The following is a 20,983-nucleotide window of genomic DNA, read 5'->3' on the forward strand; positions in this document are numbered from 1 at the left end:
TTGTGTCTGAAATGTGTTTCTAGCCGCCATCTTCGCCGTTTTCAGTGCGACTGTCGCTTACTTTAGAACCTGTTTTTCCAAGCATCATTTATATTTTCAGCCATTATTTCCAAGGCGCAACATTGCGCAGTGATCAGGGACCGCGGGATCGGGGGGCTCAGGGGGCTTTAGCCCCCCAATTATTTCCGAAATGTACTTCAAACCATACAAAAAATCACCTCGCTCTTTTTAACATGTTTAGCCCCCCCCCCCAAAAGAAAAACATTTCAGCCCCCTCAATCGGTAGTATGCTCCGAGGTCCTTGGAAGCGATCCCAGCTGCGCATGCGCACTTTGAACAGTTACTAGGTTGCCTAGGCCAGAGCTGGCCTGGATGTCGCAGCTGCAAAATGTCTACAAATATCAACGAATTTTTAGGATAAACGTTGACTCTGCCTGTAAGTGTTTTGTTGTTTTTCTTAAAGAGTTGCAGATTCACTTATGATGACTATAATTTGTTGTTTCACCATCTTTGACCTTAGACCTTAGTTTGGAAGACTGGGACCTAGTCAACAGACTGAAAGTGATAATTGTCAGCAGTTTGTTTTTAAAACATAGAAAACATGGAAAACACATACAGCTTCGAAGTCTTTTGTAATCATATATCTGTAACTGTTCAAGGTTTGTTTTAGGGGCACTGTTATTTGTCTTTACACTCCAACCATCTATTTTGCTCCACAGCTGCTTTTTATACACTTTACTAAAACAGTTCAGTTCAGTTCATTTCATTTTTAGAAATCCATGCATACAAATCTTTTAAAATACAGCAACATGTTACAAAAGATGAAATAAATTACATACAATGAGAGAAATAGAGAACAAGAAAAAAATATAGATGATTTTACAAAAATGAAGGAGTTTGCATGCTTGAATATCTTGAAGGAGGATACATTTAGATACTTAAGCCCAATTTTAAGTTAGCCAACTGGACAGAATCAAAACAATTTAATACTCATCATTGTCAGTGCTTTTAACCTTATTAATGCATGTACAGAAGTTTGTCCCATAGTGAAAAGTTTACCATTGTACCTTGAATATCACACCTGGCTTTTGAACTGCTGGCACAAAAACAATACTTGTATCACCTCTGTACATATGCAATGTAGGAATGGGCTTATAAATGTCAATAAAATGTCTATTATTTCAAGACATTTACCAAAACAACAACAAATGTTTAATATTGTTTATATCTGTGTTCAATAATTTGTTTCTGTAATATAATTTTGTTTCTTTGCAATGCACAAAACATTTAGATCTTGTAAAGTCATAACTTGTTTGTTAAACCAAATCACCAATGGCTTTGAAAAAAACCAAGCATTTTACTAATCACACAGTCTTAAAGCCATTATATATATACATTTATCAACTGAGAATATTTATTGCCAGAATATGTAGACAGTGTAAGTCTTCTTCAATCATTAACTCCTAAAGGCTTTACAACCAATCTTGAGTATTTACTCAAGGAGCATAAGAAAAAAAAGAAAAAAAAGGAAAATTAACTCAGGAGTACAATTAATATCATTTCCACCCAGCGCTCCAGTTTGTTGATTTCTACAAAATGTTGCATTTGGTCTTCCACTTTAAGCAAAGAACAACCTTTATTTCTCAAAACCTTTGAACAGGTTTATTTTAATATCAAAATTGCATCCGATATATTGGCATGTTATAATTCTGATAACAAGTACTAGCTAATTTGAATGGAATAGAAAGAGGTGACCTTCTTCATTGTAACTGGAACTATCTTTGTTTATTTGGTTACATGTAATTTGTTAACCTAAAACAAGTCCATTATGGTCTAAATTTATAATGATAACCTTGAACTTTCTTTTTCTACAACTTTAATGGCAGTAAGGAACTCCTGACAGCAATAACAGTTGGCAGCAAGTAGACATAAAGCTGTAGACATGGCCAGCCCTTCTCCAGCAAAAAAGGCAAAGAAGAGCCAAGATAACAACAAGTATATACCTTGGTTGTTGGCTGCAATTGCTAAAGTTAAGGGTCAGAAACAAAGACCAAATGAATCAAGGATATGTCATGTTATGACTGTTGCATATGGAGTTGCTGAGGATGAGGCCTTAGCACAGCTTGGATTAGCAGTGAAATCAGGTGCTATTCTGAGACTTGAGTCCAAGGGGAAGTCATCATATAAGGATCCTGCCGTGCATGCTGGTGTCAAAGGTATGTTGTAACATGTTTGCATTTTTCCAAGCCATTTAGATATCTTCATGTTTATTGGAGCATACACTTACTTTCATCTCTGATGGGCGTACTAACAATTATTTTTAAAGGGCTGTCCCAGTGAAAGCTCTGTTGGGGCACAAAAGTTATGTACCTATGACTTTGTCTCCCTAGCTGTACCAGTAAATGTCCATGATATGCGGAAATTTATTGAAGATGCGTTAACTAAAGATGGAAAAGAGGATGGGTATACACTTGAAGAGATAGAGAGAAATATACGCTGTGATCATCAAGAAGATTTTGACCCCAAAACAGATTTATCTGTGCAGTTGAAACTGGCTCTTAAGAGGGGAACATTAAAAGGCAGATATATTAAACAAGGAAGATTTTACAGAATGTCACCAAAGACAACAAAATCTCCAAAGGTATACTGCAGATGACTTATTTTCTTTCCCCCTAATTGTTTGATATTTTTATGCATATATTGATTATGTGCATGTCCTGTTTATTTATAATGTGTATGTCATTTATTATATTGCTAATGGTGCTGTTTATCGACTTTCTTTCAATGATTTCTTTCTGACAGGTTGAATTATTGACTATCAGCAATAGAAATTGAAATGTCTTTAGATGTTGAAAAGTTTTAAATTTATTGAGCTTAGTGTTAATTTTTCAAGATTGTGAAAAGAAAGAGGAAAATTGTAGACCAAGGCAAAGATGGAAATGATGCTGATAATGCTGATAACGAAGATGAGACAGAGAGCAGTGGAGGAAAAGATTCACAAACTGAAGACAGTAACGGAGATAATGCTGAAAAGAAGACAAAAAGAAAAGTCAATGATAAGAAAATGAAATCAGAAAAGGTTGAAGGAAAAAGAGGAGTGAAGAGACCGAAAAAAGGTTAGTTTGAATAAATGCTCTGAAATAACTTTTCTGTAAACTATTTTACGTATCATTTATTATTTTGCTAATGGTGCTGTTTAACTACTTTCTTTCAATGATTTCTTACTGAGAGGTTGAATGACTGAATATATGATATAGGAAAGGCCCTTGAACTTTAGAGACTGTATATTGAGTGTTTATTCATGCTATGTTCAATATATTTTTATGTGAATAACTTTATCTATATTCACAATATTATTGTTATTTTCAATATCAATCTTGATTCCCTGTGTTGTTATTTTTATTTCCATTATTTTGTCTGTTTTGTATTATGTTGTTTCATTTTAAAAAATAGGTGCTGATTCTCAAGAAGAAGAGAATAAAGATGAAAGCAAAGGAAAGAAGCTAAGACGAGGTAAAAAGAAGGACGGAGAGAAAAAGTCGCTAACATTATCTGATTTTTGTGGGTTTTGCAAAGGAACAAGGGAAAGAAACCGTTACGATGATGAAGAGGATTTGCTCACATGTTCAGAATGCGGAAATAGCGGTATGGAATTAATTGTTCAAGTGATTGTAATGGCTTGGGTTGGCAGTGTTTCCTTTTCGGTATCACACACAGTTAAAGAAACAAGACGTTTTTTGTACCAATAACCTGTTGTACAGATTATGGATGAATGGTCCTGAAGTGATCAAATTGTAGATAACAGTAGAACTCCACGCCTTTTTATGTATAATAGGGTGCTTCTAAGCTGCAGCTCAGTGTTTCACGCTTAATGCAATTATCAAGTAACTGTAAAACTCCACCATGGCAAATGTTTTTTATCAAATGGAACAAAAAACTATGGCTGTAATTTAAGATCGAATTAAGCGTGAAACTCTGAAAGCAACTTAGAACTATCTTATTTTGTACACCAAATAGCATATTTCGCCTATATCTTTAGCTACAGCCAGGAATTCGTTGATTGAACAAGTCTTTTTACTATCAGTTCTGACTTTGTACTATGCTTTTCAAACAAACCATTGTCCCCAATGATACCTTGTGTCTCTCAGCTGTCCTTCTTGGTCAATCATTTGAAAATTACCTGTTCTGTAGTTTATATAAAATTTTCTTTCCTTCTGCAGGACACCCAAGCTGCTTACAATATTCAAAAGAGCTGACACAAAGAGTCTCTAAGGAGCCGTGGCAATGTATAGAGTGCAAGATTTGCACAAACTGTCAGGAACAAGGAGACGCAGTGAGTGGGTCGTTTCTTAATGATTCCTAAGAGTAGATTCGGTCCTTGTTGTAACTTTGTGATAAAACCTCTTCTTTAGCCCCTATAAATACCTGCCATACATCATTTTTCATTACTAAGCTATAGATTTTAAGTAGAAGATCAATGCATTAAGTGCGTGGAAATATGCTTTATTTTTCTCATCTTTTGAAATGGTTTAAATAAACATTTATACGTTATTTTTTTAGCTCGAAGGTTTGATAATTGTTATGTGTATAGTAATCCCTTCTATGGTTTAAGTGCTCACAATTGTTCAAGGTCACTGTATTTCTGATCAAGTTATGTGCCAGTACATACGTCTTTCCATTGTCAGTAAACTGTAATTTCACTTTTGATTGATCATGGCATAAATTTCCGATCACCTTTTGCCTATTTCCGAGTTTTACATTTAATAGATTGTATATACTTTAATTGTTGACGTCGCCCTTTAGAAATTTTTGACTTGCACCAATTAGTGAAATCGCCTTATGAAATACTTAGGGGTCTTAATTTTTATCAGGCGAATTTGCTTTTCTGCGATGCATGTGACAAAGGATTCCACATGGACTGCCTGGAGCCGCCTCTTGATGATATGCCTACAGGTATGACAACCTCCGGTTCATTTTCTGGATTTGGTTAAGATTTCAAGGTTAACTAAAGATGCTGACTTGTTGATTGGGGGGGGGGGGGGGGGGGTGAGTAAAGCATTAGTAAAGATGAACCAGATCACGATTAAACTAAATGGGCGTATACTATATCATTGTTAAAATTACCTCTAGATCTGTAAAAGATTGGTAGCCGAGAGCCTAATTAAAGAAAAGTATGCCAGTTTGATTAAGCATTTCAGAGGCAAACTTACTGTTTTAATCGAGATGGAGCGGTAAAAAATATTTGAACGTAGTCTTAGTTCTGTGGCTTTATTGCTTTGTCTAAACACTCATAACGAGGCGGTGCCGATTTGCCTAGGTGCACACACACGGTTTTTTCAGAGGCACTCTCTGTTTGTCTTTATAGAAAGCCAATTTGAGTTCTAAAGACTTTAGAGAAACTTGCGTTTGCATTGTAGGTAGCTGGGTGTGCCTGGAGTGTGACAACGAGCGAGATGGAAAAAGACGACGCACGAACACGATATTATGCACGCCACCACGAAAGAAAATACGACATACGCCACCGGAGAATGATGACGAGGGATTGGATAAAGAAAATAATAGGTAAAATTTTTCATTTCTTAAATGAATTAAAAATTATTTAGATTTTTCTCAAATGGTTAAATCTTTTAACCTTTAACTTTAAAATAATTTTTTCCCAGCATTAAGTCAGATTTCACCAAATCAACTCGCCATTTTAAGATTCATGCTTAGAATGGTTTTTTAACAGTTCCGTTGACTGTTTTAATTTTGGAATTAACCCAAACCCAAACATGACTTTGGCTTTGCATTTGTTGTCGAATCTCTGATATTATTTTCAATTTCAACTAAATTTTTCGTATCTTGCATAGGATATGCTATTTTTATTTTCATTGATCTAATTTAATTCTTATTTAGTTTGTGTCCTACACCTGGCTGTGACGGAACGGGACATTTGAGAGGGAAATATGCAACACACAGAAGGTATATTTTGGTCGATTTGTTATGTTTATTGTGCTCTCTTAGTTTTTATTTTTTTGTGGCACAGATTTTAATAAAACGTCTGACGCTCTTTATTCTGAAGTATCAGACAAAAATGCATGTTTAAAAAGTATATTTGCTTTTTTCAAAGCCATCTTTCTTTGCTAAGATTGGGTATACACTAAATCGTAATTAAGGGTGTTTCAAGTCCAAGGTTACAAATGTATACCCCCGAATGCTCTTCCCATTAGCTCAACTGATGTTTTATTATTTTATAACTTTTAAATATTTAAGTGATGATATTACTCAAAGGAATTGCTGTTTGCTGACAGAAAAAACCAGATTTTCTGAAATCCTTTTTCTGATCACCATTGATATTTTTTTATCAAAACAGTAAGTCGATTAAAGTGAAATGTAAAGGATTTGCATCAAGTTTTTTCTCAATAGCTCTTAACGGCTGATATGCATTCAAGTATCAATTTTAAAAATGATTTTGTCGCAGCGTGCTCGCCTGTCCTTCAGCAAATACGGACACACCCAGGCGACGCCCCCCAAAGTCAAGAACCCCCCAATCCGCAAATGAAACAGACACCTCAAGAACACCAAGGCTGCCTCCAGGTATGGAATTGCTTTTAGTGCTAGCACGCCTATGTTAACGAATAAAAAGTATAGAGTTCCAGTGTTGGTATGACCTACAATCATTACCAAAAGTACTTGGAACACCAAGCAATTTGCGTTGTGTGTTTATATTTTTCAATCCTATTCCCGGATACTCCTATTTCCGCACCCCCCCTCCCCTAAACAATGTTGATAATTTAGAAAAATATCATAGAAGTCGCAGAAAAAGCGTACTTCTTAATCCCCTACGTCGTTTTGTAGTAAAATAACATTGTTCACAGGGGGGAAGGGGAATGGCTGAATTTGCCTTTAAAAACTGACGTTAGTGTACCAAGACTTTTGGCAAGCATTCTAGCCTTGTATTTATATCTAATGACCTGGAGATGTTGAACTGGAACCTTCGTGATTGTAGCGTTGTTGGTTTTATTCATGTTCTATCGAATAAGTTCAACTCCAATCAATTTATTATCAATAAAGCATCTCCCCTTGATTTCTGACTTTAAGAGCATCTTGGCAACAACTTTTCGCGATTTCAGATCCGTTCTCAACATGGCATTAACTTTGAATTTCCAAATGTTTCTCTTTTTTACGACTTGTTGAGACCCTCCTTCGGCAATTTAAGAAGATCTGAGAAGAATCCTTCACAGCTTTATGCTCACAAATTTTGAACTTTCAGTATCATGCCGGAAATTGAGAATCCTTTCAACAGCTTTTCCAAGCTAGAATTTTCCTTCCCCGCTTTTCCTATATCTAGAGTTATTTACTTTGAAGTAAGAGAAAACGAAACGCATCCTTGGTCCTAGGTCCTCACCTTTATTTCTACTTCGAAGGTGTCACTGAAAAGGACGTCGATTTGTTCAAAAAAGTTCAGGAACAAGTCAGTTCAGGGGTGCTAAGCAACAACACTGCGAAGACAGCTGTACAGAACCCAAATGGACGCTACCCCCCGTGCATCGAATTTGGCAAATGGGAAATCGATACTTGGTATTCATCACCGTACCCCCAGGAATACGCCAGGTATCGTGTTAATAGAACTTCCTGTACACATTTACCTCATTATCGACTGGTTAAAACCGAGCATCACCATCAGTGAAATTGAAACTGTTATTTTGATTGGTTAACTAGTATATTTGGACCAATCAGAAGAGCGTGCCGACGTCCATTTTCAACTCTCACAATGAATGTGTTACGGTCCAGTTATTCTTAGTTACAGTCAGTGTTGGTGGCCTTCCATTACGATAATCAAATCGATAATGTTCATCATTTTGTCATTCCACTACATATATACTTTCCTTGCCACCATTTTATTGTTAAAACAGGTGATTCATTTATAGTTAGATTGATAGTGAAGCGCCAAAACGCGTTGAAAATCGCCATATTCTATCATGGTTTACATAGGTTGTTACTTGATTCGGTCTCTTACTTCAAACAAGATGGATTTATATTATTCAAAGTTTTTGTAACAATTATGTTTTCAGATGTATATACTGAAATTTTCTCTTTTAGTGCACCTAAACTTTACCTTTGCGAGTTCTGCTTGAAGTACATGAAAACTCGGACGATTCTAAAAAGACATTTGGTAAGTTTGATTTTCAAACAGTTTAGTCCATAACGCAGTATTGATGATAAAATTTCAACGATCAACTGGAACTGTGCTGAACTGGAACGGAAAAAGTCAATCAGACAGAACACGAATATTTCCCAACAACCTGACTTGAGGCAAGTGTCCTTAAGTGAATGTTGCCCTACTTTGTATAGTTTTGAAATGTTTTTGTTTTTGCAGATGAAATGCCAATGGTCACATCCGCCTGCGAATGAAATCTACAGAAAAGATGACTTGTCCGTGTTTGAAGTCGATGGGGCCATTTCAAAGGTGAGCCAGTTTGGTGCCCCAAAGGAGCTACCATGATACTATTTGCTATCGCATCTTGTTATTGAAGTTATAAATATTTCAGGGCTTTTGCTGTTTTTCATTTGATCAATCTTGTAATACCACTGTGGAAAATAGCGTGGCTGGCTGTTTAGCTTTATGATAATTCATCGTTTAAATTCCATTTATTCTAGATCTACTGTCAGAATCTGTGTCTTCTTGCCAAGTTGTTTCTTGACCACAAAACACTGTATTACGACGTAGAACCATTCCTGTTTTACGTGCTGACCAAAAATGATCGAACGGGATCTCATTTGATTGGCTACTTTTCAAAAGTAAGTTAGAATTGATTTATTATAAAACCATATTTTAGCAATTCGTGCCTTATTAAAGCATTGTAGTTGGCATTGTGGGGTAGTTTATAAAAGGGTCTTTTCTACTCTCAGATCCCTAGCAACCGTCTACAAGACCCTTTCTCTCTCTCCCCTCCCCCCTCCCCCCAACTCTTATGTGCTCATCAAAACAATTTTTTACGCAATATCAGTTGAGGGAAAAAATCTTATCTTTACATAAACCCTGAAGTGTTTCTCCTTTTACTGGAAATGCTTCTTTCCTCAATTACTTATTCAAGTTCCTTGATTGTATTCAGTGTTTTGATTCTTCATTTATCTGAGGTTTGAAACATTCTGGAATTGTGCGTTGAGCTACATTTTTGCTTCGTAGGAAAAAGCTTGCCAGCAAAAATACAACGTGTCCTGCATTATGACAATGCCACAGTATCAGCGACAGGGCTTTGGCCGTTTTCTTATCGACTTCAGTGAGTCTAGATTGAATGATATTCCTTTTGCTTGTGTCTGACCCCGTCCACGTTTAAATTTTTGCACATTTTGTCATTGAGCTTGTGCCCCTGATGTAGCACATTAAATTGGAAAATCTGCTCGTTTATTTTATTGGCATTGTTTCATTGGGATGCCTATCATGTGAATATATACGTGGCCAGGAAGAGTAAATCTTTTCAGGGACGGCTAATTTCAAACCATGATCAGTCAATCGTTGTTGTTTGTTTCCATTATCTGGTTTACCTTTAACTCCATCCACTCAACCTCAGGCCATCGTATAGTTTCGATAACCATCAGCCTCTAACCAACCGAAAATCGTTGATATATGAATGCTCTTTTCTTTGCAGTTTTATCTCTAGTTGCCTCTCATTTAATGCTAAATGAACGTTTTAATACTAGAAGCCAAAGTTACATTATCAAACCTCAATTCTATCCGAACGAATAATTGACATGTAACTGTGTTAAGGATCAAGAATTAACCTGTAGTCACCGTCGGTTACTGCAAGCCTCAAAATCTTCCACGACTGTCTCAACCATTAACAACTTTAAACAACCATTCACCAACGTTGAAAACTGGTAACCACCCTGCTAATCACCGTTTACAACTGTTTACCACCGTTCACCACTCTTCTTAACTGTTCATGTTCCTCTATTGTAGGTTATTTACTGTCAAGAATCGAGAAACAACCAGGCTCGCCCGAGAAACCTCTGAGTGACCTCGGCTTGATCACGTACCAGAACTATTGGAAAAGCATTATTGTAGAATACCTTTACAAATGCATGGATACGAGGACCGTTTCAATTAAAGGTAACTTTGCTAAGGTCCGGATATTTCTCTGCATGTTGCGATTCAGCCCCCCCCCCCCCCCCAGACAGCCTCTGGGCTACCAAAATGGAGTCTTTGAGAACGACTTCAATATCTAAAGATGTTAATTCAATAAAGTTTAACATACGTTTTTTCGTGTGGACGAAGAAAATGCTTGTAAAACCACATATGTGACATAGTAGTACACATACATTGAGCACGCGGATTTGTTATATTGATTGTTTATGGAAAGGTTTGGTAAGAATGGTTCCTTTGAAAATGATCCGCATTTTCAAGGACATTCAGGCGTATACTAGAAAAGGGCATATGATTATTTTCTTAAACTACGCCATCGGATTCGGGTGGCTGTGAATTTAACGCAACTTATCTGAACTGGGGGGTCAATAGTTTCAGTCGTTGACTGCTTTTTATGTTAATAACAGATCCAGTTGAAGTGTTATGTTATTGTTTGACAATATTGATTATGTTTGACCACCCCCCCCCCCCATACCCATTCTCGATTTTGGTCCTAAAGAGGCATATTTCATTGTCACAGGGATCAGTGAGGCCACTGGTATGGATCCTCATGACATTGCAGCAGCACTCCAGCAGCTAAATTTCATTCATGTTCGGGATGGGAAGTAAGTTAATCATAGTTTTCAAAATGGATGCAAGCTTCAATTTTTGTATACATGTTGTCTGCCTTTTTATATCCACCCTGAAACGTGTAACCAAGTTAAGTTGCTATACAAAAATGTTCCACCAACGAAATCGCGCGGAATTAGTGTGAACATATCAAATAGATCTTTGAAGTAGATGCGTTTCAAAACCATAAGGTTCAGTGGTCCAGAGCTTTGCTAAAGAAGAAAAGGGTTTTGTTTTTGCGTTTGTCCAAGATGCGCAATATAAGTGATATATGAAATGGCTCTTGCTTCACGTGTTTTTTTAAAGCCATCCTGCCTCGCTGGTCGTTCCTAGCACGTGCCTCTTTCTCAGAGACTGTTGCTTCGAATATACGAAATCCCCAAGTTAAAGAGCCTCGATCTGATACGTGTAAATATCATTTTCTGGATTTTTCTGCCTGACTATCGATCGAAAGGAACAAATCGTATGGCTTTTTGCAACTTTTTAAGAACTGAATGGTTGAAAAACTTGAAACGCTGGAGTAACTATCGAATTACAGGATGGAAGGTAAGCCGTTAATAGGTTAATTTTAGGCCTAACATCAAATTTTATAGATCTACCAATTATGTTAATAGAGAACTGCTAATGTTCTTGTAAAAACAATAAAATTTGTACGCATTCTCTCAATGAAATCCTTTGCTTTCTAGACTGATAATTGTTATAAACGAAAAAGTTATGAACGAACATATGGAGAAAATACGACTTCAAAAGAGAGTTGCAATCGACGAGGACAATTTAAGATGGACTCCTTTGGTTCAAGTTGGTAACCCTGGCAACATCATGAAGGATCACGAATCAAGTCATAGTGAAGAAGATGGACCAGAAGGGGACACTAAGGAGGCACAGACTGAGCCGCAGCAATCAGACGATGAAGACACTTCTATAAAGGGAAGAACAAGTAAAAAGAAGTCAAAGAAAACCACGTTGAAATTTGATTCAGAGGAATCTTGTGACGAGAAGGAGCCTAATGACACGGTAATGATATATAATTATATTTTTCACTGGGAAAGTAATTTTTATGTCTTTGCCAGAAAAAGTGGCGCTTAAAAGTAGGTTTTCTGCTAAGGTGGCTAGTAATGTTTAACTTTGAAAATCATAGCTAAATTACATATTGCGAATTGGAAATATTAAGTTACTGTCTAATGTCTTAAGCTTACGTCTTTTAATGAACCTAACGAAACTAGGAAACATTTCACTGAAAACTTTACAATAACTAACGACCAAACTAAGACAAAAAACTAAGACAATTCGAGATTTTCCCAACCCTTTCTTGCTTCGCAAAATACTAGCATGTTCGGTAATAAAGTCAAATGAGATGTTAGATTTGGCGTATTAATTTAATTTCAAACACGATAAAGTTGCAAATAATACTCATGATTAGTCAGAAACTGTTTCTCTATTTGTTTTTCTTATACTTGATAATTTTCTTTAGAATACATTAGTAAACGGTCACGTAAAAAATTCAGATGAAGCAGCTAATTCTTCTAAGACTGGCGAAGAACTGCAAGGCGAGGCAGCAAAAATTGAGAAAGATTTGTATAAAGTTAGAGACAAAGATGAGCAAAGCGAACGTTCTGGCAGGAATCTCAGAGAAAATTCGGCTCAAGAAAATCAATCTGACCTTTGCAAAGAAGACGAAGAACTACAAAAAATTGTAGCTAGTAGACCATCTAATGTTGAAAATATAGAAAAGGTTGTTCACATGAACCTGGAAAGAATAAGTCGAACTCTAGCTGGCGACTTTTGTACGACACCAACACGGTCTATAGATACTCCTACTCGAGCAATTGAAGGACTCAACAAAGCCGTACGAGACTCGCCAGGCTTATGGAAGTCTACGATAGATCCTGTCGATTTCCCAGAATTAGAATCTTCGGCTTCAAATTTTTTTGAAATGACTCAGTTATCAGAGCAAATAGCCGCCACAGCCGACTCGATGACGTCAGAGGGTGATATAGCAGAGCTTCTTGGTGTCGCATCAGAGGCTGAGGAGAAAATGAAGAATGAAAGGGAGGCTGAACTCGATAACCATCTTGATTGAACCCAAACTTCGTCGCATTTCAAAGCCATTTTCGTTCTGTTGTTCCCGCAGCAAGTTAAGGCCTGGTACCTTAGCAGATGTAATAGCATATTTCTTCTGGTGTACATTGTGGGGAATCTTTGTAGATAAACATCGTATGTAAATGTATTCACCAGGTGTTAAAGGCATTGAGTTCCTGTTGAAAGATTTTTCCTACTTATTCAGTAAGGAAATTTTAGTCAACAAACTGAAAGGGAAAATTTGGAAGGCAATGATTTTAAAAGATCTAAACCCTGAATAACTTTTGAATGTTCATTGTTTGAGAGTCCCTGTCTTGTTTAAAATAAGGAAATGTTTGCCCGGCGTCCTTGCACGGGGGTTCCCATCTACTGTTATACAGCTGCAAGAAAATCATTAAGAACGACTCAGTGTATTTGTGTATACCCTCGCCCTTCATCAAGACTCAGTGTCTGTAACATTCATAGCCATTTTAAGTGGATGACACCATACTTAAAATAGTTACTTGTACATGAAATAGCATAGAAATTGACGGTTGTCACAAAAAGTCATATTTCACAGTCTGGGAGGTAGATGCACATACAGATTTACCGGAATCTAGTTGCTTGGCAACCAGAATGTAATTAGCCCTAGCAATGTACATAGACCTAGGACGAATTTTAAAAGTATGGGGAGGGGCACTTGTAGTCACAATAGGGGCACCTCTGTACGCTGCAAGTTGGTATTTAACCACTTTTTCTGAAATTCGGGGGGAAACGTGCCCCTGTTTCCTACGTCTGTGGCAATGTGAACTTTTGCGTATTGGAAAAACGTAAAAGGACTAGAAAGTTGAATTTTAATCATCATCATATCGTTTTTAAACTCTTCATATATTTATGTTTTATTTAAAGAGGAGCAGAGTATCCTGCTTGTTATTGTAGATTTATCTACCAAACTCTCCAGTTCCATTTAATCTCGTATTTGTCTTAAATAGTGCTCTGTTTCTAATGCCAATTGGCTTTTCATATGCCTAAAATGCAATTTCAAGCAGTCAGGGGCGTATATTTAGGAATATTAACGATTCAGCATATCAAAAAGAACAGATCCATTCAAATGTTTAATTCGAAAAATGGTTTCCTACATTGTTCGCGGACCCTCAACCCATAAAGGAATGTGAACACTGTTATTCAATCAAAAGCTCCTGGATAGTTCGAAAATTTCTCTACTTATCCTCTATTTGAGAAAGCCTCTATTTCGGACGTTCCCTCAAGCTATGATGGAAATAGGTCACTTACCTAAGAGGGATCTAGTCGCCATAGAACTTACTTCACATAAAGAGACAGCCCCCCTCTTTAAGTGAATCCCCCCCCCCAAAGTATCTTTTAACTGAAAGCATTTGCTTTACGAGCCAGAAGGCGTCCTGCTTTGATCCATGATTTAAATCACAAAGAAACGTTTAGTTCACAATTCTTTGTAGTATGTTTTTAAGTTGCATTTTTCGACTCTTGAGCTTCCTATGGTTTTTTTCTAGCAAATTTTGTTCTTTTATGTTACCTTTGTAGAGCAGTTGTTTCTTAAAGATATGCTGCCCACTTCGACATTTCCAACAAACGATGTATATATTAATCAACAGCGCTACTTGTCTTTGTGTTCTCTACCTTTTCAAGCCTAAAGATCTTCATACTATGATCAGAATGAACAAGAATTGAATTTGGTTCTGGAATCAATGTAGTTTTTTGAAAAAATGACCACTTTATAGAACGGCCGTTTTTCGATAAAAGGTAAAGCTATAGGCTTAGGAAAGTCGCCGATTTTTTTCGAAATTTTTTCTTCCAAAAACTTGTTCATTCAGTTACATGTGTTCAAAAACAACAGGGATTGAGTTTAGTTCTGGAAAATTGTTCTTTGAAAAAATAACCACTTTTAGAGCCGTCGTTTTTCGAAAGAAAGAAAGGCTATAGGCTTAGGAAAATCGCCAATTTTTTTCGAAAATTTTTTCTTGCAAAAACCTCTTAATTCAATTAGAAAAGATCCGAATCAATAAGAAATTAGTTTAGTTTTGAAATTAAAGTCGTTTTTTTGAAAAAATAAGGACTTTTAGAGCCGTCGTTTTTCGAAAAAAAGTAAGGCTATAGGCTTAGGAAAATCGCCAATTTTTTTCGAAAATTTTTTCTTCCAAAAACCTCTTAATTCAATTAGAAAAGATCAAAATCAATAAGAAATTAGTTTAGTTATGAAGTTAAAGTCCTTTTTTTGAAAAAATAAGGACTTTTAGAGCCGTCGTTTTTCGAAAAAAAGTAAGGCTATAGGCTTAGGAAAATCGCCAATTTTTTTCGAAAATTTTTTCTTCCAAAAACCTCTTAATTCAATTAGAAAAGATCAAAATCAATAAGAAATTAGTTTAGTTTTGAAATTAAAGTCGTTTTTTTGAAAAAATAAGCACTTTTTAGAACCGTCGTTTTTCGAAAAAAAGTAAGGCTATAGGCTTAGGAAAATCGCCAATTTTTTTCGAAAATTTTTTCTTGCAAAAACCTCTTCATTCAATTAGAAAAGATCCGAATCAATAAGAAATTAGTTTAGTTTTGAAATTAAAGTCGTTTTTTTGAAAAAATAAGCACTTTTTAGAACCGTCGTTTTTCGAAAAAAAGTAAGGCTATAGGCTTAGGAAAATCGCCAATTTATTTCCAAAATTTTTTCTTCCAAAAACCTCTTTATTCAATTAGAAATGATCCGAATCAATAAGAAATTAGTTTAGTTTTGAAATTAAAGTCGTTTTTTTGAAAAAATAACCACTTTTAGAGCCGTCGTTTTTCGAAAGAAAGAAAGGCTATAGGCTTAGGAAAATCGCCAATTTTTTTCGAAAATTTTTTCTTGCAAAAACCTCTTAATTCAATTAGAAAAGATCCGAATCAATAAGAAATTAGTTTAGTTTTGAAATTAAAGTCGTTTTTTTGAAAAAATAACCACTTTTAGAGCCGTCGTTTTTCGAAAAAAAGTAAGGCTATAGGCATAGGAAAATCGCCAATTTTTTTCCAAAATTTTTTCTTGCTAAAACCTCTTAAATCAATTAAAAAAGATCAGAATCAATAGGAAACTATTTTAGTTTTGAAATTAAAGTCGTTTTTTTGAAAAAATAACCACTTTTAGAGCCGTCGTTTTTCGAAAGAAAGAAAGGCTATAGGCTTAGGAAAATCGCCAATTTTTTTCGAAAATTTTTTCTTGCAAAAACCTTTTTATTCAATTAGAAAAGATCCGAGTCAATAAGAAAATAGTTTAGTTTTGAAATTAAAGTCGTTTTTTTGAAAAAATAACCACTTTTAGAGCCGTCGTTTTTCGAAAAAATGTAAGGCTATAGGCTTAGGAAAATCGCCAATTTTTTTCGAAAATTTTTTCTTGCAAAAACCTCTTAATTCGATTAGAAAAGATCAAAATCAATAAGAAATTAGTTTAGTTTTGAAATTAAAGTCGTTTTTTTGAAAAAATAAGCACTTTTTAGAACCGTCGTTTTTCGAAAAAAAGTAAGGCTATAGGCTTAGGAAAATCGCCAATTTTTTTCGAAAATTTTTTCTTGCAAAAACCTCTTAATTCGATTAGAAAAGATCAAAATCAATAAAAAATTAGTTTAGTTTTGAAATTAAAGTCGTTTTTTTGAAAAAATAACCACTTTTAGAACCGTCGTTTTTCGAAAAAATGTAAGGCTATAGGCTTAGGAAAATCGCCAATTTTTTTCGAAAATTTTTTCTTGCAAAAACCTCTTAATTCGATTAGAAAAGATCAAAATCAATAAAAAATTAGTTTAGTTTTGAAATTAAAGTCGTTTTTTTGAAAAAATAAGCACTTTTTAGAACCGTCGTTTTTCGAAAAAAAGTAAGGCTATAGGCTTAGGAAAATCGCCAATTTTTTTCGAAAATTTTTTCTTGCAAAAACCTCTTTATTCAATTAAAAAAGATCCGAATCAATAAGAAATTAGTTTAGTTTTGAAATTAAAGTCGTTTTTTTGAAAAAATAAGCACTTTTTAGAACCGTCGTTTTTCGAAAAAAAGTAAGGCTATAGGCTTAGGAAAATCGCCAATTTATTTCCAAAATTTTTTCTTCCAAAAACCTCTTTATTCAATTAGAAATGATCCGAATCAATAAGAAAATAGTTTAGTTTTGAAATTAAAGTCGTTTTTTTAAAAAAATAAGCACTTTTTAGAACCGTCGTTTTTCGAAAAAAAGTAAGGCTATAGGCTTAGGAAAATCGCCAATTTATTTCCAAAATTTTTTCTTCCAAAAACCTCTTTATTCAATTAGAAATGATCCGAATCAATAAGAAAATAGTTTAGTTTTGAAATTAAAGTCGTTTTTTTTTTGAAAAAATAAGCACTTTTTAGAACCGTCGTTTTTCGAAAAAAAGTAAGGCTATAGGCTTAGGAAAATCGCCAATTTTTTTCGAAAATTTTTTCTTTCAAAAACCTCTTTATTCAATTAGAAAAGATCCGAATCAATAAGAAACTATTTTAGTTTTGAAATTGAAGTCGTTTTTTTAAAAAAATAAGCACTTTTTAGAACCGTCGTTTTTCGAAAAAAAGTAAGGCTATAGGCTTAGGAAAATCGCCAATTTTTTTCGAAAATTTTTTCTTGCAAAAACCTTTTTATTCAATTAGAAAAGATCCGAATCAATAAGAAACTATTTTAGTTTTGAAATTGAAGTCGTTTTTTTAAAAAAATAAGCACTTTTTAGAACCGTCGTTTTTCGAAAAAAAGTAAGGCTATAGGCTTAGGAAAATCGCCAATTTATTTCCAAAATTTTTTCTTCCAAAAACCTCTTTATTCAATTAGAAATGATCCGAATCAATAAGAAAATAGTTTAGTTTTGAAATTAAAGTCGTTTTTTTGAAAAAATAAGCACTTTTTAGAACCGTCGTTTTTCGAAAAAAAGTAAGGCTATAGGCTTAGGAAAATCGCCAATTTATTTCCAAAATTTTTTCTTCCAAAAACCTCTTTATTCAATTAGAAATGATCCGAATCAATAAGAAAATAGTTTAGTTTTGAAATTAAAGTCGTTTTTTTGAAAAAATAAGCACTTTTTAGAACCGTCGTTTTTCGAAAAAAAGTAAGGCTATAGGCTTAGGAAAATCGCCAATTTATTTCCAAAATTTTTTCTTCCAAAAACCTCTTTATTCAATTAGAAATGATCCGAATCAATAAGAAAATAGTTTAGTTTTGAAATTAAAGTCGTTTTTTTAAAAAAATAAGCACTTTTTAGAACCGTCGTTTTTCGAAAAAAAGTAAGGCTATAGGCTTAGGAAAATCGCCAATTTATTTCCAAAATTTTTTCTTCCAAAAACCTCTTTATTCAATTAGAAATGATCCGAATCAATAAGAAAATAGTTTAGTTTTGAAATGAAAGTCGTTTTTTTTTGAAAAAATAAGCACTTTTTAGAACCGTCGTTTTTCGAAAAAAAGTAAGGCTATAGGCTTAGGAAAATCGCCAATTTTTTTCGAAAATTTTTTCTTTCAAAAACCTCTTTATTCAATTAGAAAAGATCCGAATCAATAAGAAACTATTTTAGTTTTGAAATTGAAGTCGTTTTTTTAAAAAAATAAGCACTTTTTAGAACCGTCGTTTTTCGAAAAAAAGTAAGGCTATAGGCTTAGGAAAATCGCCAATTTTTTTCGAAAATTTTTTCTTGCAAAAACCTTTTTATTCAATTAGAAAAGATCCGAATCAATAAGAAACTATTTTAGTTTTGAAATTGAAGTCGTTTTTTTAAAAAAATAAGCACTTTTTAGAACCGTCGTTTTTCGAAAAAAAGTAAGGCTATAGGCTTAGGAAAATCGCCAATTTATTTCCAAAATTTTTTCTTCCAAAAACCTCTTTATTCAATTAGAAATGATCCGAATCAATAAGAAAATAGTTTAGTTTTGAAATTAAAGTCGTTTTTTTGAAAAAATAAGCACTTTTTAGAACCGTCGTTTTTCGAAAGAAAAGTAAGGCTAAAGGCTTAGGAAAATCGCCAATTTTTTTCGAAAATTTTTTCTTGCAAAAACCTCTTAATTCAATTAGAAAAGATCAGAGTCAATAAGAAATTAGTTTAGTTTTGAAATTAAAGTCGTTTTTTTGAAAAAATAAGCACTTTTTAGAACCGTCGTTTTTCGAAGAAAAGTAAGGCTATAGGCTTAGGAAAATCGCCAATTTTTTTCGAAAATTTTTTCTTGCAAAAACCTCTTTATTCAATTAGAAAAGATCCGAATCAATAAGAAAATAGTTTAGTTTTGAAATTAAAGTCGTTTTTTTGAAAAAATAAGCACTTTTTAGGGCCGTCGTTTTTCGAAAAAAGTAAGGCTATAGGCTTAAGAAAATCGCCAATTTTTTTCGAAAATTTTTTCCTCCAAAAACCTCTTTATTCAATTAGAAAAGATCCGAATCAATAAGAAATTAGTTTAGTTTTGAAATTAAAGTCGTTTTTTTGAAAAAATAAGCACTTTTTAGAGCCGTCGTTTTTCGAAAAAAGTAAGGCTATAGGCTTAAGAAAATCGCCAATTTTTTTCGAAAATTTTTTCCTCCAAAAACCTCTTTATTCAATTAGAAAAGATCCGAATCAATAAGAAATTAGTTTAGTTTTCAAATTAAAGTCGTTTTTCTGAAAATCTAAGCACTTTTTAGAACCGTCGTTTTTCGAAAAAAAGTAAGGCTATAGGCATAGGAAAATCGCCAATTTTTTTCCAAAATTTTTTCTTGCTAAAACCTTTTAAATCAATTAAAAAAGATCAGAATCAATAGGAAACTAGTTTAGTTTTGAAATTAAAGTCGTTTTTTGAAAAAATAAGCACTTTTCAGAACCGTCGTTTTTCGAAAGAAAAGTAAGGCTAAAGGCTTAGGAAAATCGCCAATTTATTTCCAAAATTTTTTCTTCCAAAAACCTCTTTATTCAATTAGAAATGATCCGAATCAATAAGAAATTAGTTTAGTTTTGAAATTAAAGTCGTTTTTTTGAAAAAATAACCACTTTTAGAGCCGTCGTTTTTCGAAAAAATGTAAGGCTATAGGCTTAGGAAAATCGCCAATTTTTTTCGAAAATTTTTTCTTGCAAAAACCTCTTAATTCGATTAGAAAAGATCAAAATCAATAAAAAATTAGTTTAGTTTTGAAATTAAAGTCGTTTTTTTGAAAAAATAACCACTTTTAGAACCGTCGTTTTTCGAAAAAATGTAAGGCTATAGGCTTAGGAAAATCGCCAATTTTTTTCGAAAATTTTTTCTTGCAAAAACCTCTTTATTCAATTAGAAAAGATCCGAATCAATAAGAAATTAGTTTAGTTTTGAAATTAAAGTCGTTTTTTTGAAAAAATAAGCACTTTTTAGAACCGTCGTTTTTCGAAAAAAAGTAAGGCTATAGGCTTAGGAAAATCGCCAATTTATTTCCAAAATTTTTTCTTCCAAAAACCTCTTTATTCAATTAGAAATGATCCGAATCAATAAGAAAATAGTTTAGTTTTGAAATTAAAGTCGTTTTTTTAAAAAAATAAGCACTTTTTAGAACCGTCGTTTTTCGAAAAAAAGTAAGGCTATAGGCTTAGGAAAATCGCCAATTTATTTCCAAAATTTTTTCTTCCAAAAACCTCTTTATTCAATTAGAAATGATCCGAATCAATAAGAAAATAGTTTAGTTTTGAAATTAAAGTCGTTTTTTTTTGAAAAAATAAGCACTTTTTAGAACCGTCGTTTTTCGAAAAAAAGTAAGGCTATAGGCTTAGGAAAATCGCCAATTTTTTTCGAAAATTTTTTCTTTCAAAAACCTCTTTATTCAATTAGAAAAGATCCGAATCAATAAGAAACTATTTTAGTTTTGAAATTGAAGTCGTTTTTTTAAAAAAATAAGCACTTTTTAGAACCGTCGTTTTTCGAAAAAAAGTAAGGCTATAGGCTTAGGAAAATCGCCAATTTTTTTCGAAAATTTTTTCTTGCAAATACCTTTTTATTCAATTAGAAAAGATCCGAATCAATAAGAAACTATTTTAGTTTTGAAATTGAAGTCGTTTTTTTAAAAAAATAAGCACTTTTTAGAACCGTCGTTTTTCGAAAAAAAGTAAGGCTATAGGCTTAGGAAAATCGCCAATTTATTTCCAAAATTTTTTCTTCCAAAAACCTCTTTATTCAATTAGAAATGATCCGAATCAATAAGAAAATAGTTTAGTTTTGAAATTAAA

The 20,983-nt window shown here is 33.7% G+C and overlaps 1 protein-coding gene across 1 annotated transcript; it reads left to right on the forward strand.

Moving 5' to 3' along the window:
* The first annotated feature begins 303 nt into the window (after positions 1 to 303).
* LOC135696045 (histone acetyltransferase KAT6A) lies at positions 304 to 14,435 on the forward strand. The gene is made up of 19 exons (XM_065215315.2): positions 304 to 436; positions 1,887 to 2,216; positions 2,391 to 2,641; positions 2,894 to 3,116; positions 3,454 to 3,645; positions 4,221 to 4,333; positions 4,872 to 4,953; positions 5,418 to 5,562; positions 5,896 to 5,961; positions 6,461 to 6,576; positions 7,407 to 7,593; positions 8,083 to 8,155; positions 8,360 to 8,449; positions 8,641 to 8,781; positions 9,170 to 9,263; positions 9,944 to 10,093; positions 10,647 to 10,731; positions 11,422 to 11,749; positions 12,207 to 14,435. Exons 2-19 carry the CDS (start codon positions 1,943 to 1,945, stop codon positions 12,813 to 12,815), a joined length of 3,219 nt encoding a protein of 1,072 aa, XP_065071387.2. The 5' UTR covers positions 304 to 436; positions 1,887 to 1,942; the 3' UTR covers positions 12,816 to 14,435.
* The last annotated feature ends 6,548 nt before the right edge of the window (positions 14,436 to 20,983 follow it).

Source organism: Rhopilema esculentum, chromosome 17 (genome assembly GCF_057945365.1).
Source record: "Rhopilema esculentum isolate cy_ngs chromosome 17, ASM5794536v1, whole genome shotgun sequence".
Taxonomy (NCBI): Eukaryota; Metazoa; Cnidaria; class Scyphozoa; order Rhizostomeae; family Rhizostomatidae; genus Rhopilema; species Rhopilema esculentum.

Excerpts from the sequence above, each read along its gene's own strand:
- LOC135696045 (XM_065215315.2), top strand. The coding sequence starts at position 1,943 with ATGGCCAGCCCTTCTCCAGCAAAAAAGGCAAAGAAGAGCCAAGATAAC. Across the intron at positions 10,732-11,421 it reads ATTCATGTTCGGGATGGGAA|ACTGATAATTGTTATAAACG; the intron begins GTAAGTTAATCA and ends TTTGCTTTCTAG. Across the intron at positions 11,750-12,206 it reads AGAAGGAGCCTAATGACACG|AATACATTAGTAAACGGTCA; the intron begins GTAATGATATAT and ends AATTTTCTTTAG.